General features: G+C 38.6%; 1 protein-coding gene across 2 annotated transcripts in view; it reads left to right on the top strand.

The window, feature by feature from the left end:
• Window positions 1-24,635, top strand: part of ZNF704 (zinc finger protein 704) — an 89,273-nt gene that overhangs the window by 47,374 nt on the left and 17,264 nt on the right. Inside the window, exons 3-8 of one of the 2 annotated variants that reach the window (XM_042464223.1) lie at window positions 5,315-5,418; window positions 8,576-8,808; window positions 11,912-12,012; window positions 14,944-15,205; window positions 19,347-19,451; window positions 24,065-24,162. In XM_042464223.1, the coding sequence (XP_042320157.1) occupies window positions 5,315-5,418; window positions 8,576-8,808; window positions 11,912-12,012; window positions 14,944-15,205; window positions 19,347-19,451; window positions 24,065-24,162 (903 nt within the window). The remainder of the gene's footprint in view (window positions 1-5,314; window positions 5,419-8,575; window positions 8,809-11,911; window positions 12,013-14,943; window positions 15,206-19,346; window positions 19,452-24,064; window positions 24,163-24,635) is intronic. The other variant, XM_042464224.1, reaches the window with a different exon arrangement.

The raw sequence follows: 24,635 nt of genomic DNA, 5'->3' as shown, positions 1-24,635 counted from the left end.
ATGATGATGATGATGATGATGATGATGATGATGATGATGATGATGATGATGATATTGATATCAACAAGCCTCTGAGGCACGGCTAATGTAACTTGCTGTGATTTTTATAAACTCATGCGCAGTGAAGAAAAACCACAGTCCCTTGACCAAGTACACACTTCTGAGAAGTACAGTTGAACCTGAGGGCAAGTACATTTCTGCCCTCTGTCTAGGAATAATGACAAAATGTCCTCCATTTTGATCATGCCTAAAAAACATGCATTTATATTAACATTTTTTAAGAATCCTCAATTTTTTTGCATGTCCTCCATTTTTATAAAAATGTGTCCTACATTTGAAAATGTTGCCCTACATTTGCCCTACATTTGTCCCAGTTTGGAGCTCCTGACTTATGGCAACCCTATCCACGGGGGGTCCTGGAACCAAACCCCAGTGGATAACAAGGATGCAGTGTAACTGTAAAACAATTCAAAGTGCTTCTCAAGTCCTATACAGCTTGGGGCCAGGCTATCTGAAAGAACATCATCTCCCATATAAGCCTTCCCAAGCAGTGAATACTGCAAAAGAGGCCTTTCTCTCAGCTTTGTCACCTACAGAGGAATATTTGGTGAGGCATTCTCAATTACTGCTTCCTATGTGTGGAAAACATGAAGTCCTTCCTTTCACTGCCTTATACACCATAACTTCTCTAACTAACTGAGTCTTATTCCTAGCTCTGATTAATCACATTTCTCACTGACCTACCTTCACGCACACCCACTTTTTAAAAATTCCTTTGAATATTGAGTCTATCACTACTCACCCACCACATTCTATGCTCATACCCCCTTGCAAGAGATCACCTACCTGTTACATATATTATCAGTCACATTTGTTGCTGTGTGCCTTCAAGTCATTTCTGACTTACTGTGACCGTATCATGGGGTTTTCTTGGCAAGATTTGTTTAAAGAAGGTTTGTTGTTATCTTCCCTTGAGGCTGGGAAAATTGCCTAAGATCACCCAGCGGGTTTCATGGCTGAGCAAGGAGTCGAACCCTGGTCTCCAGTCACAGTCCAGCAATCAAACCACTACACTATTCCTGCTCTCATATTTATACCTTAACTTAATTTTTCCAATAAACATAACTTTAAAAAAAGTTCAGAACATCACAGGCCTCAAAATTTCTGTTCAAGTAGGTTTACATCAGCAGACTGACTTCTAATTAGATTTTCGTTTTTACATTTTAAATGATTATGGTTGAGATTTATAAAAACTATTTTAACTTTGTGTTTTAATACTATAACATATTACATCGTATTTTAATATTTATACGCATAAAATCCATCTATACATCAAGTAAAACAATGCCTGCCATATATCAATCCTCAGCCCCACTAACTTTTGACTGGCCGGGGGACCTGGACAAAAATCTCTTATAAGATCTCACTGCAATGGAATATTGGGATTTGTAGTTTGCTGTGGCACCAGAACTCTCTGACAGGAAAGGCTAAATATCTCACAAAACTAAAATCCCTGGATTCCATAGCACCAAGCCTTGGCAGTTAAAGCCGTGTCAAATAAAGCTGCATTATTTCTGCAGTGCGAATGGAGCCTTGGACTACTGTTCCTATTTTCCCTACTTCAACATTTTAAAGTATATTGTGCTTTTTTGAAAATCAGAAAAATTGACTAAAATTGAAACAGTGTCTGCAGCATTAATGACCCAACTTAGTAATGATAATTCAGTCAATGTTAATGAAGAGTATATATTGAAAACAGTCGTCAGCCTTAGGTTAAGTAAATCACTAAGCATAGTTTCTGAAATTCATTAGCCACATGGGAATCTCTTCTTCTTCTTTTTACACCATCAAGTTTGGGAGGATAGATACTTCAGTACATTATAACTCCATGTGAAGCTGGGCGTCCCTTCTCTACCTGCTGTTTAAGATTATTACCATTCATTAGCTGAATCCATGTTAAAGGGCACTGTGTTTGCCTTAAGGCTACTTTGTCTAATTAGTTTCATGGGAAAGTGAGAGGAGCTTGTTGTTTAAGAAGTAAAAAAACAAAGTAATATTTTTTAAAAAAATAATCCTCCATATTGATGCAGCTCTTTAGCAGAGCAGAGCAAATACAACTGATGTTTTGACACATGCTTTTGAATAAACATGCTGCCTAATTTTAATATTTCCTTTTCAAATGAGGGCCAAATTAGATGGAAGTGCATGAATAATCTTGGGCCATTGCTCATATTTGTAGCTTCTTATTCCTCCATTTTAGGTTGAATTTGATCAAATATCTCCCATGTATCGTCTGGTTTGGCTTTGATGGAGGGGCTTGTTACTGCTGCCTTAGATGCATTATAAAACTTAAAATGTGCATACTTAAGAAACTTTCTCTTCCTTCCAACACAAAAACCATAGGCCACATCTGATTGTGGTTTTATTAATTAATCTCTTGATGTTTGATGCTGTATTGGATTGTAACCCACATGTTCTTGCTGAATGCTGAACAATTGCCCTGAAAGTGTGGAACTCACATCAAAGTCTGGGCCAGAGAACCTTTTGAAAATGTTGTACGAACATATACGTATACATGTGTTCCTGGATGTGTTCCTTAATAGAAAATTACTTCTTTAACAGAAAATTTGGAACCAGAGGTCGAAATAACATGGAAAGAATAAGGATAGGTTTTCATACAGTGTTTTTTAAAAAAAAAAAACGGAAAGAAAGAAGAACAGTGCAACATGTTTCACTAAAGTTTTTATTCAAAACTAATGGTTTGTACATGTGAAATGAAACAAGTAAGCTCTGTGTAAGCAAACAAAAACAGTTTGAGCCTTCTATGGACCACATGAAAGCTTCTTCCAAAATGCATCCAGATTCATTCATTTATTTTTTGTTACGATCTCCCTTTTGATGCCCAAACATGCAGCTTATGCTTTTTTCATTATGCCTTTCTCTCATTTCTGCTGTTCATGCCTGCTTGATAAGGGATTATAGAGGCAGCAGCTGTTACTTTGCTTCCTGTAGGCAGGTACGCATAACTCGAGTAGTATTGTCCGAGGAGTATCCCATTCTTTCCCAGCTCAAGTTTGATTGCACTCTTAACTGCAGACACACTGCTGCAAACTGACAGTTGAAAGCCTATATTCTCCAGTCCTGCACCAACTTGCCAGTGCCAATTCTGTTTCAAAAAACTAGATGGATAAAAGGAGGATGTGTTGGGTGGACAGGAAAAGACTTTGTAAAAAGGAGCTTCTTAGGTTCAAAACACACTGCAGAAATAATACAGTTTGAGACTACTTTAATTGCCCTGGCTGAATACTTGGGAATTCTAGGAGCTATAGTTTTGTGAGACATATTGCATTCTCTGTCAGAGAGCTCCGGTGCCATGATAAACAATTCCCAGGTTTTTCCTAGCACTGAACCAGGGCAGTTAAAGAGGTCTCAAACTGGGTTATTTCTGTAGTGTGTTTTGTACCTTTTCTGTTTTGTTAACTTTTCAGTGTGTTTATATTTATTGATAATACGCATAGGACTCATTCCCACTGGCAGTATAACACACTTTCTGATGCAGCTTTGCTTCGTGTCTATAATCGATTTCAAAAGATCCCTCGTTCCCACTATAAAATGGACCTTTTCTTTATGCCAGTGGAATTGGGTTTTTTTAGCATGTCCCCATTAGTTTGCGCTGCTTCAAGCCAGAGATGGAACACAAGCCAGGGGAAGGACGGAGCACAGGCTGGGGAGGGAGGAGCACAGGCCAGGGAGTGGGCACCGCAGCTGACCTGCCCGCTTCCCCATCTCTGCCGGTCCCTGATGGGCTGGCCAGGGGCTTGGCTCGGGTGCTTCTGCATAAAGGAAAGGAACTGGGAGGAGAAGGAGGAGGACAGGGGATACATTTTAAAAAATAATAATAAAAGTAATCGATAGAATGGTTGAGCAACTACTTGGCTTTGCATGTAGTTGCTTGACCAATCTATCAATTCATTGATTAAATTTATTCATTAAAAAAGCACCCAAAACAAAAAGGCAGCACTGGGTATGTGTATGACATCTCTGGGGAGGGATGGTAAACATCCCTCTGTCATTTGTCCAACTCTCAGAATGAATCGATTATGATCTGTCATTCCCACTTATTGAAATTGCACCAGAATCAATTTTTCTCAAAAGAACCTATTTCAAACTACTCTCTGGTGAAAAATACAGTTTTTTTGCATTTGCCCCGCTTTATCGCAACAGAAATCAATTGAACAAGGATTGGAATCAGTTTCCAGTGGGGATGACAGTCATATAACCAATTTCGATGTAAATTGTAGTGGGAATGAGCCCACAGAGTATATATGCAACTGAGTAGTAAGTTCTTTAAAAATGAAGATAATTTTGTCTCCTTTGGTTAATGCAACATGCAAGCCAAAAACATGGAAGCCAAAACCAGTAATTTCTAATTAAAATCATTGCTCCTCAAAAATGTTGTAATTTTTGTGGTAATAAATGCCTATCATAAGTTTATGATAGTCACTTTTGAGATACAGAAACAGTGCATCTGAGGTGTGGGAAAATAAGATGTTAATGTGGTCAGCTATTGAAAATGAGACACAAGTACACCATTTATTTATTTATTTATTTATTTTTAAAACATTTGTATCTCTTCCTGTATCGTATTTCTGGACACATTGCAAAAATTAAAAATGTCTTTAGTGTTGTTTTGTTTTTTACCTTGCAAATCTCTAATACAAATCCATGGCCTGTTACAGACTGCCAAAATAAAGCTGCTTCAGGTTTCTTTGGAGGTATGCTATTTAAATGATGCATGGGTCCTAAGAGTCCGGAGGTCGCGCCAAAGCCACACTCCATTCCTAAGCACTGGAGTGCAGCTTTGGTGCAGCTTCCGGATTCTTAGGACCCATACATCATTTAAACAACGTATCTCCAAAGAGACCCGAAGCAGCTTTATTTTGGCAGTCTGTAACAGGCCCATGTTTAATTTGGCATCAGACTGAGACCAGTTTTGGCACCGGTTAGGTTTCCAAGGTGAGGACATTATACAAGTGTTGTGGCCCAGTGGAGAAGGCTTGCACATCCTTGCCCATAGTATTGCTCCCACTGATGATACACAGACAAAGGACTACAACAACAATCCTTTCAATCCTTGGGCAGGCACATAGGAGATATTGCTGAACTGAGTTAAAATCATAGAATCATACCTGGATGTTCCTTTTGCTGTTCTTTATAGATTCTGCAGAGTAAGGGCTGAGATTGTCAGTGGCCCTATTGATTCCTTACATGCTGCTGATGTGTGGATTTTGTTTGTTTTCACCTTCTTTTTCAGAAAATCTTCAGAAGAACTGGACATGGATAAAGTCACGGCAGCTATGGTACTAACCAGCTTATCCACCAGCCCTTTGGTTCGCAGCCCTCCTGTCCGACCCAATGGTAAATGTGCATTCACCCTCACATGTGAAAAGCAATAGGAAACTTACATTGAAATATCAACTTTTTCTCTGCTAAGATCAAACTGGGAAAGCCAAACCTGTGAATTATCCTGTTCTAGTATCATGCTGAATCGAGAATGACCATTGTTTAGCTCAGAAATCACTCTTATCCACTAGGGCAGAGCATGGAAAAGTTACTTTTTAAAGATTACATTGGCCATGATCACTACAGAGAGTTATAGTCCAAAAAGTAACTTCTCCAAGCTCTGGACCTGAACAGTCAGATTAAATAACAAGTGACAGAAAAAGGTTGAGCATCTCCTTCTCTTCACTTGGGAGTTCTTCTCCTCCAAGGACATCCTCCGCAGGGTTTTTTCCCCCTCTTGTTGTTGTTGTTGTTGTTTTAAAGTGTCAGGAAAGAAGATTGTAGTTGTGTGTAATGTGTAGAGCACAGGATCAAACTGATATTCTTATTTCAGTAAGACAAAGAATAAGAAAACTGATGATAGGAAATATTTTTTGTTTTGTTTTTTACCTTGCAATCAGCTTCATTCTATCAGGCTTTCTTCTTTCAAAATTCTGTTCCCAATTTAAATCTATTTTTTAAGAAGCTAAAAAGCCAGAGAACACAGAAATGGCATAGTTAAGTGACTGAAAATTACATTTGAATGAAAGGTATTTTTTGTTTTCCTTCGGCTTCTGTGAACAAACAGCATTTTTAAATTGTCCTCAACTTAGAAGTTGACATGAGGTGTTATGCATACATATATTTGTAAAAAATTAATGAAAGCACTGCACTACCAGACACAAGATGAATTGAAGAATTGTTCCTAATGGCTCAGTGTTTCAACAGGAACTACTGTATATATTCAGTAATTGTTACCAGCTTATCTGTAATAAAGCTAGCCAAGTAATAAGTTAAACTCAATTTTGTATGCAAAGGGATCTTGCAGCACCTTGGAGTCTGACTGAAAGATGGAAGTTGGTAGCATAGGTTTTTGCAGACTTGAGCCTACTTCCTCAGATGCATGTGGTGCATTTTTGTAAAAAGGTTACTGTGAAGTATCTCTGTTTAAAATTTGCTTTACCTTATAGATGTATTTTATTTTAAGCCGGTTCCTCTCCACAAGTGATATAAAAGAGACTTCAGCAGATGGGATCACAAGCACTTTTCTAAAGAACATTTTCTTGACAGGGTACAAAAGATATTTCTATAGATACTCTCCTGTGAGCACGTTTATAGGAAATGTGCTTTAAAATCCATAGCTAGTCCTTTTCATAGTTAAAGCCATGGCCATAAATTCATATAGGACTACTTTATATATGTTATCTCAAAGTTACTCCAGATATCAGGAAGCATTTGTTCTAAGAAGCCTCAGTTGGGACAGGAAGCAGTTTTATACTCCTTCCAATATGACATGAATTTTACAATGGCAAGTCTTGCTTGGACTTCAGACCAAGGTTTTAAGGTACTTCCCTGGGAGGCTGCCATCTCCAACTCCAGTTCAACAGTTTATCCCACCGACCAGCTGCATCCATGTTCACTGCTCTCCTGATTTTTTTCTGTACAAAGATATGTCACATTTCATTATATCAGTATGATTTTACAAATGTTTTATCTCAGTTATGCAAGTTTATCGGACTTTATTTTCCCATGACATTAGCATGTGGGGACTTTTTTCTTCAAAAATCTAATGAAAGGGAGCCGCCATAGTAAGTTATATTTTACACAATGTAACAAAAGTTTTGTGTGGGGGGGGTTGGTTGTTTTTGTTTTTGCTATTGCTGAGGCTTATGAAATATAAAGCTGGACTTTTTACTCTCACACAAGGGCAATAAATCTTGTTTTGGGGGATTTGGGGGGGGTCTCAACATACTGAGGTTCTCTTTCCTTTAAGTACAGTAAAATGGTGGATTCCCCCCCCACCTCCCTGCCTTGAAGACATCAGATCCCATGTGACTTTAGTGGTTAACGAGGGCCAGCCTTGGTTAGCACTTGGATGGAAGTCTGATGGTAATATCAGGCGCTATAGACTATATTTCAAGGAAAGGAAATGGCAAAACACTTTGCTTAAGAAAATTGTTCCTTGCTTTAGAAAGGCTATAAAATTCATGGGGTTATAAGTTAACAGGCTCTTTGAAGGTATGTAACACAGACATTTGATATTTTAGAGGTCAGAAGATGTATTTATGAATGCAGTAAACAAAACAACTAGAAAACAAGCTGAGAACCAAAGTCAATAAAGACTCTTCCTAACCAGCTCCTAGCCAAATATTTTCTTCAACTTTCTATCTAATTAGTAACTCTTGTACTTGAAAGGGGAACCATTTCAGGCATGCATGAACAAAGAGTAGCCTGCAGATCACATATGGTCCCTGGACTCCACTTTTGTGGCCCCTGAAGCCCCACACCAGTCCTCCAAAGTCCCTCAACACACAAAAATGTTGTTTTTTTAAAAATGGTGCAATTTTCTGGCAGATTTTTGCTCTCAAACCATGCAAAGCCTTCTAAACACATAAAAGCATGCAAAATACCCCAGACCAGACCAGCCCTGAAAGCATCCCAGAAACCCATGCTATGCCTGAAAAACCACTGTTTTCCTTTACAGTGCCTCTCAAACTGGTCACAGAAAGTGAATTCCTGGGATTTCAAAGGAAAACAGAGGTATTTGGGCTTGTTGGGTGGGTGCAGCCTGCAACTGAGGGTTCTGAGGAATATAGTCTTCTGACCCCCATGCAGTTGCACACTCCTGATTTAAGACATGGGGTGATTCCAACCTATACCTTGGTGGTTTATCATGTGATTTGGCTATGCACAATGTCTGGCTTCCTTCCTTTTGTTCTGGACACTGGGCAGGAATAATATGAATAAACCTTCAAGCACGTGTGCTTAAGTGATACACCCCAGTTCTATACAGCTTGGAAAGTATAACCATTCAGCCATCTGTGCATCCAGAAAAACTGGAATGTGCCCTTGATATATTGTTATTATGCAGTTGTTCGTTTTCAACAGTCTAGGAGTCTTCATTTTATGGTTTCAGAACTGTTGCTTAAATTCTCTTTCTAAAAATATTGTAACTGAAAGAGTTGATCTATCTAGTAAAGTTTAGCTTTAATTTTTATTTGGTTTTTCTCTTATTCTCTCATCAAATTTCTAGAATCCCTAAATGGATCTTGGAAAGAAGGAGGATTTGTGCCTTCTAGTACCGGCAGCAGTGGGTACTGGAGCTGGAGTGCTCCAAGTGACCAGTCAAATCCATCCACCCCATCACCACCTCTTTCTGCTGACAGCTTCAAACCTTTCCGCTTGCTCTCTCAAACAGATGATGGTATTGATGAGGCTGAAACCAGCAGCCTCCTCTTTGATGAGCCCATTCCTAGAAAAAGAAAGGTAAGCGTGATGGTGCTGGGTTTATGGGAGACATAGCTATTTGGGATTACACATGGGGCAGACTCAGAAGCACATGTGCCATATGATCATAAATTTCAGAGCTTGTAAGGGTTTTGCACCACAGCTCCTGTGACCACACCGGCTGGGTGATTCTAGGAGCTGTAATGCAGAAATGCAACTTACTATGATGTATACATACTTCAAAGATGGGGATGAGTGACCCTCCAGATATTGTTGGACTGTAACTCCCATGTTCCTAGGTAGTATAGCCTGAGGTGGCATACTGTGGGACCTGCAATCCAACAAATTCTAAATAAATAATAACAACATATAGAGGACCAGGGCAGGGAAATGTCTAATTAACAATTTGTAAGCCGCTCTGATAGCCTTGGCTGAAGAGCAGGATATAAGTAAATTATTATTATTATTATTATTATTATTATTATTATTATTATTACTGATATACCCGTCATGATGCCTTTAAGTGCCTCCACACTCTCCAGTCTTACTGACTTATTTTCAGAGGAAGACAAAGAGGCTGTCTGCATGGGCCCAAAGGTCCGTGTTCCTCCGGACTCATATCATCTTGTTTGGACAACAAAGGCCATGAGCCCTGGGCTGGGATTGGGCCAGGATCCAGCAGTCCAGACATGGATCCAGTGGATCTGGGCCAATCCCAGGTCAAAGTGGTCTTAATGAAGGCCAGAATAACAGGATCAAACCCCGACAAATCAGATAGCCCCGCTCGCCCCTCACTTTACTCTGCCACTGCTGCTAGTGAGAAGACTGCAGTCACTGTATCTGTTGTGGAATTGGGATACCTAGCCAGGTGCCCCATTTCCACATCAGATGAGGTGATGGGGGTCTTCTCGCTAGCAGCAACAGTGGAGTAAAGTAAGAAACATGTGGTAGCAATAGTGTGTAAACACCTCCTCATCCCTGTGCCAGCCAGGAGATCGATCTACGTTGGAACCTGGGCCAGGATAACACAGACTTAACCTGTGTCATCCTGGCCTGTCTGTTCAGGGTCATAATCACACAGTTATAGCTTCTCCTATCCCTTTTCCCACACAAAGATAGCCCCCTTTTTATAGTGGAGAGATGACTAACTAGTAGAGTTACCAAATTTAAATTAACTAGTCATTATAAAGCTCTTATATTTTCACAAACTGTGAATAGATGAGATTCCACCCTGAAATGGAAGGTGACATTGCTCCTTTCTTCAATTTGGAAGTAATGTTATAAAGTGAGCCCGCACCATATGTGGGCTCCTTATAGATGGCTTTCAGCATACGCTGAAGCCACCCAGGAAATGGGTGAATGCCTGGCATGTGCGCATGAGCCCCATTAGATCCAGTGGGACTCATGAATGGCATGTGGGGCACGCATGCAGCCGCACAGGGAGCACGAGCCCCATTGGACATAATGGGGCTCAAGCATACACATTTTTTGCTTTATGTGGGGGGGGGCAGAATGGATCCCCTGCATAAAGCAAGGGCCTACTGTATGTACATATGTATGGAGTTTATCACACGCGATAAAGTGTAACTATTAAAGTGTAACGTTATTAACAATTTAATCTGTTAATAAGAAAGGGCTGTTTTCCTGATGATTGCGATAACGCTTCCATGATGAAAACGAAAGTGTTACATTTTAATAGTGCCAGGTGCGATCCCACCATGGCGCTTCCATCGCAGTTTGATGACGTTTGGGCGACGGGAGCCCTCGTGTGTGATAAACTCCTACATGTAGTGCACTTAGAAATCTGCAGTAGACTATTCCTGCACAATATTTACCCAGGTGAACACAACAGGATTTACAGTACTTTGAAATACATAGGATTATGCTGTCAGTCAAATTGTTGTACATGCCTTAGTTGACTTAAATTGATGTATGGATTTTATTTGTGTATTTTAAAACAACTGTTCCGAGGAAGCATTTTTTTAAAAAAAAAAGATAATTACTGTGTGCTATATGACATCTTATCTTAAAGAGAAACAAAGCAAGAAATGCCTCTTTTAAGATGGTACTTAAGATGGGTTATAAGTATTTTTCATTAAAAATAGTCATGTTTTTAGAAAACATGTTAGGAGGGAATATCTCTTATGATCATTAAAAAAAATTTTTTTTAAAATTGAATCCAACTGATCAATAAATTGAACACTGCAGCTGAAAAACATGCTCTAATCTTCATGCTAGTAATATGGCCACAGCTTTATTAAGATGTGTCCACTTGCGGACAGGGGGCACAAATATATTTGCAGGCTTTTATTTGGGGAACAGGAAGCTTTGTTAGGAAAATGACCTTTAAAAGCAGAGAAACTGGTCACCCTACCTGTAGTTCACACAAGAAAATAATAAATTATCCTGCCTTTTCCCCAGATCATCAACATAAATCACTATAAATCTTTTAAGATGTACTTTTTCTTCTTAGCAAGCAATACTGTCTTGATTCAGTGACAAAAGCATTATATAATAAGATATCAAACTGTTTACATTGCATTCTTTTTTTAAATATGGTTTACTTAAATATAATTAAAACTGCAAATATTACAACAGAATATTACAATAAACTATCATGAAAGGTGTTGATTTATTTGCTGTGGTATTTTGTCTGATACGACAAAAGACTTTGGTTAGTTGCTGTTTTAGCTAGCAAATACTGTATAGCCTTGCTCTTGATTACAATGTATTTGGATCTTTATTATATTTCCAGTCCAAAGGCACAGGTTTATTTTCTCCCATACCAAGAGTTTAATTTGTTTACATTTTTGGATAAATGCAGTTGATACTTCTATCTTAATGATTTTACAAAATATTATGTTTGCTTTCTCTTGCTATATGTTGCTCTGAGCTGAATAATGTCATTCTTCTGGTAACATACTCTGTGCTCCAGTGTGATTTCTTAGCTTTGAAACTTTTAATAATTGCCTATGGTTATTCAGTGTATAACAGAGTTAGCATGTTACTCTTTAAGAAGATTAACTTTGAAGACTTAATTTAAAGTTACTTTAGGATAGTGGTTAGCAGAAAATGTCGTGAAAACCATTCCAATATGTGAACACATTTGTTAATATTTAAACTCTTTTGCTGAATTTCTTAGAATTCCATGAAAGTTATGTTCAAATGCCTTTGGAAAAACTGTGGAAAGGTACTGAGTACAGCTGTTGGTATTCAAAAACATATCCGGACCATTCATCTTGGGTAAGGGACTATTAATTCCATGTAGCCATGAAAAAATTCAGATCCTAACATTTACTCAGGATTATGTCCAATTGGTTTCACTGGAATTGATATCTGTGTGCATATAGGATCTAGATGGTAGTGGGAATATCATAGTTTTGTAGTACTCATTTGTATACCATTGATGTAGACTTTTTAGATCTAGCACAAGTTCTCACATTGTTTCAGGATATTGTTTTTTTTTGCTGAAATAATAAGTTGACTTGATGACTGCAGACTGGGTCAGCCAGAAAGATCAGCAGTAGCAGAACATGTTAAATCATCCTGGGCATAAAATGCTGTTTGAAAACACTGAAATTCTGGACCATGCCAACAACAACCATGCCAGGATGCACAGGGAAGCCATTGAAATCCACAAACATCTGGACAATTTCAACAGGAAAGAGGAATCCCTTAAAGTAAACAAGTTCTGGCTACCAGTCCTGAAAGATAGCAAGATAAAGACAAATGCAAATGAGAAATCTCCCAGGGTCAGGAGCTTCCCAGCAGACAATGAGCACTAATCAAGCAGATGCTAATCCTCTTTTGCAGACCATCCCACCCTGGGGCCTGCCATTAGCAACAGAACATACACATGCAAATCACTCCTGCCTTTCCAGGTCACACAATATATATATCCAACTCTTTTCCAGGCAAGCATTCTCTGAAGAAGCCAGCCACAGATGCTTTCGAAATGTCAGGAAGAAACTCTTCTAGAACATAGCGACATAGCCTGAAAAACCCACAAAAAACTAATAAGTTGACTGCTGGCTAGTGGCAGAGTCAAGAACTCAGTACTGGCACAGTCCAAAACAATCTTTCCATTTATAGCTAATGTGCTTTATAGAAACTAACATATATAAATGAGGCTGTAACTTGCTATTTGCTCCAAATTCTGCACATTGTTTGCACATTGCTATGCAGAACAGAAGCAGTATCACTATTGCTATGGCTACTGATAAAATTACTTCACTTTTTAAATATCTGGCCTTAGATCAGCTTACAAATTAATACAAATACAACATAGTTAAGGCAGTGGTTCTCAAGTTTTGGGGCAGGACTCTCATGGGGGCACAAGAGTTACTCATGAAGGGCCAAGATGTGGAGCCTGTGACTCCCTTCCCCCCCTCAATTTTCTTCCCATACTTTTTGTGCCCTGGAGGGGAAGATAAAGGCAAGGAGAAGCTGCCTTTGCCTAAGAGAGGAGGAGAGCAGAAGAGAATGATTTTTTCTGTGTGATGTGTGAAAGAGGAAAAACAGGTATGTGTGTGCATGAAAGGAAGAATGAAAGAGCATGACTCTGTATATATCTGTGATCATTGGTACATGCAAGTGTAGTTGTGTGTGAGACAGAGGCCATGATTCCTCTGTCCTCCACCACTGTGTCCCAATTTTTTTCTGTCCTGGTGGGCAAGAGAAAGGCAAGGACGGCCCTTGGATCAGCCGCCTCTACCAGAGGGAAGAGGAGAGCAGGAAGCTCATTGGATCATGGCCTCCGGCAGGGCCCATCCCAAGCAGCCATTTCTTCTTCTGCTACCCATCCTGTCACTGTTTCATGTTAAAATATGAATATACATACATGTGCAAATGAAAATGCTAACACTAAACAAACAAAATACTTCGATTCAAAGGCCACATCAAGGGGGGCATGACATCTGCATGTAGATGTAAAAGATGGGGGGTCACAAGGGTTTAAGAATCATTGAGTTAAACCAAACACTAGGTCAGCACTGAAATAGAATTTAAAACAATTTAATCATGAAATTAAAAGTAATAAAAAGCACTTCAAAAACAGTAGAATTAAAAATGGTACATGAAAAGCACTTTCTTTAAAAAATAATCTCTTTTGAAAAACATGTTACTGTAAAAAAAAAAGTATTTGCCTTTCAGTGGAGGGAGAGCAAGGAGGGGACCCTTCTAGCCTCCCTAGAGCCTGGGAATACCATTGGGAATTCTGTCTCTCATGTCACTACCAAATATTCCTGAGAAAGTGGTGGGACTGAGAGAAGAACTTCTCTTGAGGATCACAGGGCTTGGGCAGGGTCATAAAGGGAGATATGGTTTATCAGATAGGCTGGACCTAAGCTATATCAGGCTTTATAGGTCACAACCAGAAGTTTGAATTTTGCCTGGAAACAACTGGGTAGCCAGTGGAGCTGGTGTAGCAAGACAGTGTTATAGTCTTTGAAACAATCCCCAATTAACAGTTGAGGGACAACTCTTTTGCCAACAGAACTTTTGTAAACAATATTCCACAGCAGCTCCATGTGCATTACAGTAATCTTATAGGAAAAGAGATCCCAGCTCAACATTAGGAAGGACTTCCTAACAGTAAGAGCTGTTTGTCAGTGGAAGACACTCCCTTGGAATGTGATGGAGTCTCCTATCTTGGAGGTTTTTAAAGAGAGGGAGCATGGCCATCTGTCAGAAGTGCTTTGATTGTGTATTCCTGCATGGCAGGGGGCTGGACTGGATGGCCCTTGGGAGTATCTTCCAACTCGATGATTTTATGATTCTAAACAGATTGTATTTGTCACAATGGCCAAATCAGCCCATGGGATGGATGCAGTCCTGGCCACTGCAGAAACCTAGGTCTCAAGGTTCAAAGCTGAGTCCAGACAGCTGGTTCACAGCTGACAGATACTGGTTTAAAACTAAATCACATTCCTGGTTTCCATTCCCCTCATAATCACAGCTTTAGAAATTAGAATCGTCTTTCTCTTCATTCTCTGTTTCTTACACATTCAGTTAAACATACAAGTACTAACAAATTAAAAAGGATATCTATAGTGACTATATCGCTGAGTAAGTCTAGAGAAATATAATTTATCTGCTTGTACCAGCATAACAGTTCTATCTTAATTTAATAAATTTAGTATGCTACAAATAACTTTTGGTCTTCATTTGATTTAGGCGTGTTGGCGAATCTGACTACAGTGATGGAGAGGAAGATTTTTACTACACAGAAATTCGTCTCAACACTGATTCAGTAGCAGATGGATTAAGTGGTTTATCTCCAGTCTCTCCATCTCTAGCATCTCCTCTTTCCTTTCCTTCCCAAGATATGAGCAAAAATGAGCTGTCATGTGCCAAAACAGATGCTAAAGGAATAACACCTCTAAGCCGCTCAGCTCCTACCAACCTCTACCTCATTCACTCTGACCATGCTTATCAGGTAAAAGGTTTTTTTTTCATATAATAATTACTCTATTAAGAAGCAAAGAAAATGATCATAGCTTTACATAACTTTGAAGCAGATAATGAAGATACTGAAATAGTTAAAAGATTTTCTGTACCTTGGGCCAATCATTAATCAAAACAAAGACTGTAGTCAAGAAATCAGAATTCGAAGGTCTGTTTCATTATAATTTGTGGATTCACATGCTTAAGAATAAAAAGGTGGAAGGGGAGGAGAGGGGAGGGAAAAATATGTCAGCACATTTAAGATTAACTGATTTTTATTTTATCAGGGTTTTCGTGGATACAAGCCCACTTCTTCAGATGCATTTTGTTTTTGTGTGCCTTCAAGATGTTTTCAACTCATGGTGAACCTATGACGAATCTATCAGGGTTTTGCCAAGTGATATTAACATGCTCATACCACTTAGCAAATTTTACCAAGAAAACCCTATGCTAGGGTTACCTTAGGGATGTCATAAGTCCAAAATGACTTAAAGTCATACAATGAACTTAAAGATACACAGATGACAACATAATAAAAGCAAAAAATAACAAAGATCTGGAACAATCACTAAGGAAAGGCAAAGAGGAAAGTTCCAAGGCAGGTTTAATTTTAAACATCAAGTAAACCAAAACAGTGACCATGGCAGATCTACACAAATTCAATATAGACAATGAGGAAATTGAAATAAAAACTTCCCATACCTTGGATCAATTGTTGATCAAAATGAAAATTGCAGCCAAGAAATCAGGAGATTAGGCGTGAGAAGGGCAGTTTATGAAAAAACTAAACAAGATCCTAAAGTGCAATAATATACTAAAATGCGGATTGTTCAAGCCGTTGCATTTACCATCACCATGTAAGGGTGAGAGAGCTGGGTGGTGAAGAAAAAAAGAAAATAAACTTATTTGAGATAGGGTGCTGGAGAAGAGTTCTGTGGATACCGTGGATGACTGAAAAGACAAACAAATGGGTCCTGGAACAAATCAGATCTGAACTCCTCCTAAAAGTCAGGATGACTTAATTGAGATTGTCATATTTTGGACATATCATGAGAAGACATGACTCATTAGAAAATACAATAATGCTTTGAAAGACAGAAGGCAATAGGAAGAGAGGAAGACCACACACACCAGGTGGATAGGCTCAATCAAAAGAGACATGATCCTAAGTCTGCAGGAACTGAGCAGGGCCATCGAGGATAGGGTGTCTGAGAGATGCCTCATTCATAGGGTCACCAAAGTTGACTTGAAGGCAGTTAACAACAAATTAAGTTGGTCAGGATGTTTACAACCATTGAGAGTGAAAAAATGTGACTTGCCCAACATCACCCAATGAGCTTCCATGTTTGAGCTGGTCTCCAGAGTTGTAGTCCAATGTTCAAACCGCTAGACTATGATAATATTAGAACTCAATAGATACTAGAAATGCAAATCTATTTAAAGATTTGCCCATGCATTGCCAGTCTTTCACTTTTTGTTAATGCAAATCTGGGTCTTTTTCTCACCTGCTGCTAACATATTCATGTACCATGCCAGGAATGCCAATGTACTCCCCCATTACTAGCTTCCTTGCTATTTGACCTGTGGCGTCCCAAGCAACCACATCACATACACAGCCCCTGCTATTGTCTCTTGCATGTTTGCTTTTTGAATCATAAGAGCTTATCGCACAGCCCCCAGGGATGTGATGGGGGCGTAACGAAAGGGGCGTAACGAAATGGGAACAGAATGGGGCAAAGGATGCATTTCAGGAATGCTTCTGAACAGTTCCTGAATATCGCCTCCTGTGAGACAGATTGGGAGCAGAATGGGAACTTCCGGTGGAATCGTTGGTATTCCGGCATGTGGTAAAATGTGTCCTTTGCCCCATTCTGTTCCCATCCCACCCCCTTTCATTACGCCCCCATCACATCCCCAGGGGCTGTGTGATAAGCTTAATAGTTAAATGCTGAAACCACTACACAGCACAGCACAGCACTACACCTCACTTGACTTTATACCTACAATTAAAATGATGTGTTATGTTCTTTATATTTGAAAATATTTTTGACAAAAAAAAAAAATTAAAATTATATTAAATCTACAAAATATAATATCAAAAGGAAACAAAGAGGTAAAGAGCATAACTCAGCAACAAAATATAAGAGAGGCCTTCGAAAAAAAGCCAGGGTTTTGACTGGTGTGTAAAGGCAAAGAATATGAGAAAGGTAACTGTTAGCCAATTGTTTATCCCATTTAGAGTAAGACCCATTTAATCAGTGGGTGTATAGTAGCTGGTACTTAAACCGGGCTGGGGATTGTGTGGCCTTATAGATGTTATTGATTGTTAACTCCCAGAATACCTCTGTATTGTATTGGCTGTAGTGACTAGAGCTGGTAGCAGGTGCAATTCAACATCCAAAAAGTTGCAGAGGTCCCCACTCCCCAACTGGCCTTTTACTTCTGCTGAAGTTTGGTCAGTGAGGACTGCAGGTCCTGCAGATACTGAAATGATCAGATGGTGGTGTATGCAGAGATAGGCAGGTGCACCTTCCCATCCCTGTACAAATCTTAGAGAGGAAAGTTCTGCAACCTGTCAAGTATAAGTGAGAGAAGCAACTTCAGCTGTAAGTGAGAGAAGAGACAGTACAGTGGTACCCCGGGATACGAATGCGCCGGGTTACGAATTTTTCGGGATACGAAAAAATCCCATAGGGATTTATTGCTTCGGCTTACGAAGGTTTCTTCGGGTTACGAAAAAACCGCGGCGCTATTTTCCGCCACCGGAGGGCAGCAGAGAGCTATTTTTCCATTAGCGCCTATGGGAATTCGGCTTACGAAGGTATTTCGGGTTACGAAATTAACCGCGGAACGAATTAATTTCGTAACCCGGGGTACCACTGTAGTATCAATAAGCTCTGCTTTTTCAATAATTTCAGTCTAATTATGAAATATATTTGTGTGCTTCATTTCTGCTCCACTTTGGGTTTGCTATTGTATCAAAAGTTAGATTAGTTTCATGTCCAAAACATTTTAGTTATAAAATGATGATAGCAACAGATAACACTATGTGTTTGCTCCTGTTCATTACTGTTCTTTTAATCATTCTTTGCTAATTTATCCAGAAACTAGCAAATATCTTTTCCCCCTCCAACTCTATTGTTATCACTCCCATAAGTGCTGCTTTTGTAAGATCTTATCTTTTAAATAGTCTTTTTATATCTGACTAGTATAGAAAATCCTTTCTCTTTTACAAAATTATAGAAACTAGAGTTCTTCTTCTACTCTTAGTAAAAGAAAAACAGCCATATAACCTGTAGCACCTTAAAAACTAACATATTTATTAAAATACATGCTTTTGTGAACTAGAATCCACTTCATTATATAGAGAGATTATTATTCAGGGTTATAGGCAAACGTAATACACATTACTATTATTATCATCTTCTTCCATTTATATAATGCCATCAGTGTACATGGTGTCACCTGTGCTTGATGTTGGGACTGTAGTGAGATCTGAGAGGAATTAAATTCCCAAAGTAGTGACAATTCCATTAAGACTGGCCATTCACAAAATAAACATACTGACACCAGGCCAGTCAATTATGACTTGTACTGTGATAAAAATCAGTTATTCTATATCAAAAGTTTGAATTATTATCCTTGCATGTGTTACTTGACCTAGCTAATGACAGAACATTTGCATTGTTAGCAATAACACATTTGAGAATGGCCAGTGCTATTAATGGAATTGTCACTGTCACTGCTGTCTCATTTACTTTCTCTCTGATCTCTCAGTCCATCATCCTGCCCACTCTAACTTTGTGTATTTTGTATGCATCCGATGAAGTATTGTTTGCTACAGAATCTAATGCTATAATAGATTTTTTTTTTATCTTCAAAGTGTTACAGGATTCTGTTGTTTTGTTGCAACAGATGAACATAACCATCCTTTTGGAAATAGGGTTCAATGGGTATTTTTAGCCATTCCCTTATGTCATTCAGAGAATTCCATAAAAGATAGAACAGCACACCAAAGCTATCTCTTGCCAGTACTGAGTCTGATCTATAGTTCTTAGAATGAGTCAGTCTAACCCATCATTCTGTAAGATAAAGCTGTTCTTCCTTAACTGACTGACTGTTCTTTAAAACAGGCCACCGCTCCTGTGAATATTCCAGGGTCAACCAAGTTCACACCTAATGGAAATAGCTTTAGCATCTCGTGGCAGTCACCCCCTGTTACCTTCACTGGTGTTCCAGTAAGTAGAAAACCAACAATTAAAAACAATGGGAAAATTTCTTAATAATTTGATACATGCTGGGCAGGATTCAGTCTTGCTCTTTGCTTAGTTGGAACATTCCATTGCATTCCGGACTAAATCCAATGTTATATATATGAACCTCTGATTGTGGACTAGAGGTTTGCCTTTTCCCTTTCAGGACCCAAATTGTGAGGAACCATCTAGAGCAGATGGGCAAAACAGCAGGGGGTAGGGAAATTTTAACCTTCCAGCAGTGTTCATTCTGCTGGTGGACAGATATCTTTAATACAGCCTGATGTTCCCCATCCTTTATTTGTAGATGCATAATTGCTGTCAAAAGATGATATAGGAGTTAGTTCATTTGAATTTCTATTCAAAGTGTACCCAAAGGGTTTCAAAGCATTTCAACTGTGAATCAGTTAATGTTTTCATCCTTACACTGATGCTTATTATAAGGGCTTCATCACACAACACAGGTAAATCGCAATTACACCAGGATAACAGCATCTCCAGTTCAAGTTTATTACATGATACCATTCTTCTGTGGTTCTCCCATGGGAGACCGTTTTGAAAGAAATTTCTTTTTATTAACACAAAAATTAATTAACAACCTCCTTTCCCACTACTGTTCTGCTATCATTTCCAATGCAATAGTTTGTTTGCACTTTAATGCTGATTTTGGATGGTCAGGAGTGATCACTGGATGTGCTTTGAGTGCAGCTTAGGGGCTCTATGATCAGGTGAGAAAGAGAAAAGGCAAACATTTAAACAAGTTCCTTTCAACTGGCAAAGTAACTGAGAAAATTTTAAACTTTTTTTTCTTTATAGAAAAAAAAATCCATTGGCAAATGACCGGTCCCCAACCGGGGCCTGTTAGAGAAGCCAAAACTTTGCTCTGTTGTTTTGCCTGGGGTGTGTGTGTGTGTGTGTGTGTGTCACACATTCAGTCACACATGCCTAGAAATATAAATGGAAAAGAGTCTTGAGTTTAAAAAAGCATTTATTTCATTATTCCTCAGCCTCTTTCTTGCTGTTTGTTTTAGCTTCAGACTTACTTAGTTGCTGGCAGATGAAAGCCAGCATCAGGATAGATCAGACAGATAGATCAGTAGCTACTGGCTTTCATCTGCAAGTGAGAAGGTAAGTCTGAAACTAGAAGTCTGGTCCTGATCAGGAAGCTCCCTCCAGGAGGGGGGAAAAAACTTTTTAAATGTCAAGACTATTTTCATTTATATTTCTGTGACATCTCTCTCTCTCTCTCTCTCTCTCTCTCTCTGTGTGTGTGTGTGTGTGTGTGTGTGTGTGTGTGTGTGTGTGTGTGTGTAAAAGTAGGGAAAGGGGCAGGCATAATGTCTTGGAAGTATGGGGGGTACTGGGTGGGCAAGACCCAAAATGCTGTATGTGCTAAGCTTTTAATGCAAATGAAGGTTGCAATCCAGAAAAAGTTCCTAAAGAGCAATAAGAAAAAAGCATAGAAATTACATAGCATTTTTTAGAAACAGCAGTGTTTTAGTTGGAGAAGAGCCTCATGTGATAAAGCTTTAACATCTGGTACTAAAACATTTCTCCTAGATGGTAGATCCCTGTGGAAGTAGTACTCCTATTTGTCCTAAAGTTATACCAACCTATTTTGGATGTCCTCCAGTCTATTAGGTTATAAGTTTCGTATAACACTAACTTGCTAATTTCCTTTTTTCCATTGTTTTTGTTGATTTACTGCAATCCGTTGTAATCGCTACATTACTTTCTATCATTCTTCTGTGTAGCTGATGAAACCCTCTTTTGTTTGCCATTTTTCTCTGCATGTAGTGTCTTACATTTCACCTAATACCAATCACTATCATAAATAAATGAGTAATATTCTAATTTTTATTAAAATAATTGTTCTAGTATTTAAATGATCTCTATCAGAGAATACGTCTCTTATATATCAAAGTATTTTACCTAAGGCTACATGTTCAGAATTTTCCATTAGCCATGAATGTGTGCTGGTTATACAAAACCTCTGCCTTCTGACAGTGTGAATTAGACACCGATAAGGTACTGTCCGCGTCTTCTCTCTTCACCATGTGAATCACAAAAGCCTCTTACTGTCAACCTTTGGCATGTCTTGGAGGTTTTCTGTAGAGTCTGTAGTCTCCTGCTGAGCTGATAAAAATGAAAGTAGCTGATTCAATTACATTGCATTCTGCCAATGAATATTTATTAAATTCCATCAAGGAACAGCTAGCGGTGAAAGGCATCATGCTGGCAGCAATTTGAACAAGATACTCTTAGCAGAACATGCTGTGCATAAAAATACTCCCAAAATTTGATTTCATGACAATATGGTTGATCTAGAATAATTATAAAGGTGGTTTGTTCTCTGTGGCACTTCAAAAAATTGGCACAAGTAGTGGAAGAAATCCAAGGATTTCATTAGACATGCTGTAAACCAGACACCAAAGGGAACTGGATTAAGCATGTGTTTCCACTCATACAAGTAATATTTGACCTATCATGAATGAACTCTTTTAACTACATATTATATTTATGAGGTGTGTGTGGGTATGGATATGAATGTGAGAGAGAGAAAAAATATTCTGGTATTTCTGTTCAGTAGTTTAAAATGATGAACAGATACTGTGTGTGTGTGTGTGTGTATTCCAATTCTCATAAAATTGTAAAACCACATTGGGTTTTCATAATGCTGTATATTTAAAACCTGTTGTGCAGTTTAATAGTGAAAGGAATGCACTGTGTTTAGGTTATGATGTGCTTCTAGTATGAAATGCTTCATGCATGTCCAGGTATATGCAATATTTGAAGAAATACTGGATGCCACCTTAGAATTTTAATATTACTTCTTTTCTCTGTCTCCTTTTCTTTTCCCATTGGAAATAATCAGTTAATGACCCTCTATCCCACTATAGCTTAGTAACCACTTTGGGTGCAAATATCTAAATCCACTTTGCTGCAGTATTGGTGGCTTCATTAGTGCTGTCTTGAAGTAGTGTACAAATCCATGTACAGTTCTGGTCTAGATGCTAGGAAACTTTCAAAGCTGAGAAAATGAAACACTATCATTAATCCTGAGTGGCGGGGGGTTCAGCTGTGGGGCAGTAGATTGGATAGGTGCCTTTCAGTGGCTTTCCAGGACTGTGTCAGCTTCATGCCTTAATTTTATAAGTAAGTCTATTTGCAGGTAAAAATGTCTTTGCTGTACACTTTAAAACTAATTGCTGTGATATCACTGCCACCTTTCACTACACAAGGCATGATGAAGTGCCAGGTTCTTAAAGTTATTGAGGCTTTTCTCTGAGCAAACTCATTAATAGTCTGTCACTTGAGTAGCAGTACTTCTTGTTTACCATGTGTTGCATAGCTTACCCTTCTCGCCCTGCAAACTGGAATGTCCTAGGAAATCAAACTAAATGCCAGATATACAACTGCTCAGCAAGAAGATTAAAATATATGTTAACTTCTGTTACATTCAGCACCAAGGCAGAGCAGGAAGCAGGAGTTTAAATTACATGAAGTTAGGTTCTTGCTAAATCTTAGGGAGAAATATCTGGTATACAGCTGTACATGAGAACAGATCACAAAATCTTATTCCGTGAACATGTCAAGGATGGTTCAAATAGCATAATGTAGTTTTAGAAGATTTTATTATATCAAGCCGTTTATAAATGCTACAAATAAATATTAATGTACAGAATGACCTTTCCCTGGCCACATAGTAGCTTTTGTAGGAGTAGCCCTTGTCCTCTACCCATCCCATGTTTCCTCCCAATGCTGGATATGCTCAAGGAACAGGAGGAGTATTTGTAGCTAGGAAGCCGATGAGATGGAGAAACACTGGTAAATGTTCAGTAGGACAACGTAGTACAGTCATACATGGGGATGTTACACTTTGGATGTACAAGGGAGCATGGTATGCACAAATGCTCATTGTTACTTAACATTTTTTGCCCTGGTTCTTGCGTGTCTGTCTGAGATGGCACAGTAACTTAAGGATGATATCAAATGTTCTGCTCAAAGTTTGCATCGACTGACAGGTAGAAGTAAGGAAATTTGTTGTTTTTATTTTATCATGAAATTTTTCCTACATTTAGATCTTTTTAAAAACAACTCAAGTTTGTTTCTGTCATAACTACAAAGAAATTAAAATATGTTGGTAATTTTTTAAAAAAATGAAACAAAATTCTCATCCATGTGCACTGGCCAAACTCAATAGGCACAGCTGTTATCAGCAGAGGAAGTGCCGTGGTGTACCTGCCTATTATATAGGTATTAAAGATAAAGAGCTTATCTAAACAAACAAACAAACAAAACAGGATTTTGAACATTCATCCCAGGCTGCACCTGGATGCATGACTCTGGCAATTTCAGTTTGCCCCACCCTAAAGCATTTTTCAACTCAATTTGAAATATGGGGGGGAAATTGTGAATTTTGGAAAATTCTTTTAAAAAGCAAGCTGAGTTCCATTCTCAAAGATCCGGTGGGATTGAGTTGGCAAGTGAGCTGTTGAGAAACAGGCTATCAGATATTTGATTTGTCTCTATGATATGTCTAATCTCTCCCAACTGAAAATCTGTACTCAGATTTGAATTTTTGTCTCTGTTGCTAGGTTTCACCAACTCACACACGTCCTGCAGGAAGCGGAGAGCAAAATCAACAGATTCAGACAGTTCTGTCATCACCACCTAGAGTATCAGTTAGCCTAAGGTAGGAGACATTTTCTTTCTGACAGCAGTGTGCTAAAATAATGAGGATGAGGAGCCAGTAATCAATGTACTTCCTCCCCATTACACAGGTGTATGTGAATTTTTTTCAGCATCATTAGATTGTAAAATAATATTGAGAACAGGATCCCATCCTGTCGCCAAGGATTTTGTGGTATCACATAATAAAGTCAATTTAGCACTACAGATAAGAATAACAATAAATTTGTCAGACTAATAATGTATATATCACTTATCATTTAAAAGCCATCAATTGATTAATTAAATGAATTATTTAACAACTGCTCTAACTGTTTCTGCCCTATTTTAATAACTGTTTTAATAATTGTTTAATAAAAATGTTATTGTGAAGCTTTCTGAATTTCAAAGGTTTATGCAAGTTGTGGGGAGATGAATAAAAGGGACATAAACAAAAATGATTTTAAATAAACAGATGAGCCTAAGGAGTCGGGGGGG

The sequence above is a fragment of the Sceloporus undulatus genome, chromosome 4, assembly GCF_019175285.1.
Source record: "Sceloporus undulatus isolate JIND9_A2432 ecotype Alabama chromosome 4, SceUnd_v1.1, whole genome shotgun sequence".
NCBI lineage: Eukaryota > Metazoa > Chordata > Lepidosauria > Squamata > Phrynosomatidae > Sceloporus > Sceloporus undulatus.
This window is presented reverse-complemented; position numbering and strand designations above follow the sequence as displayed.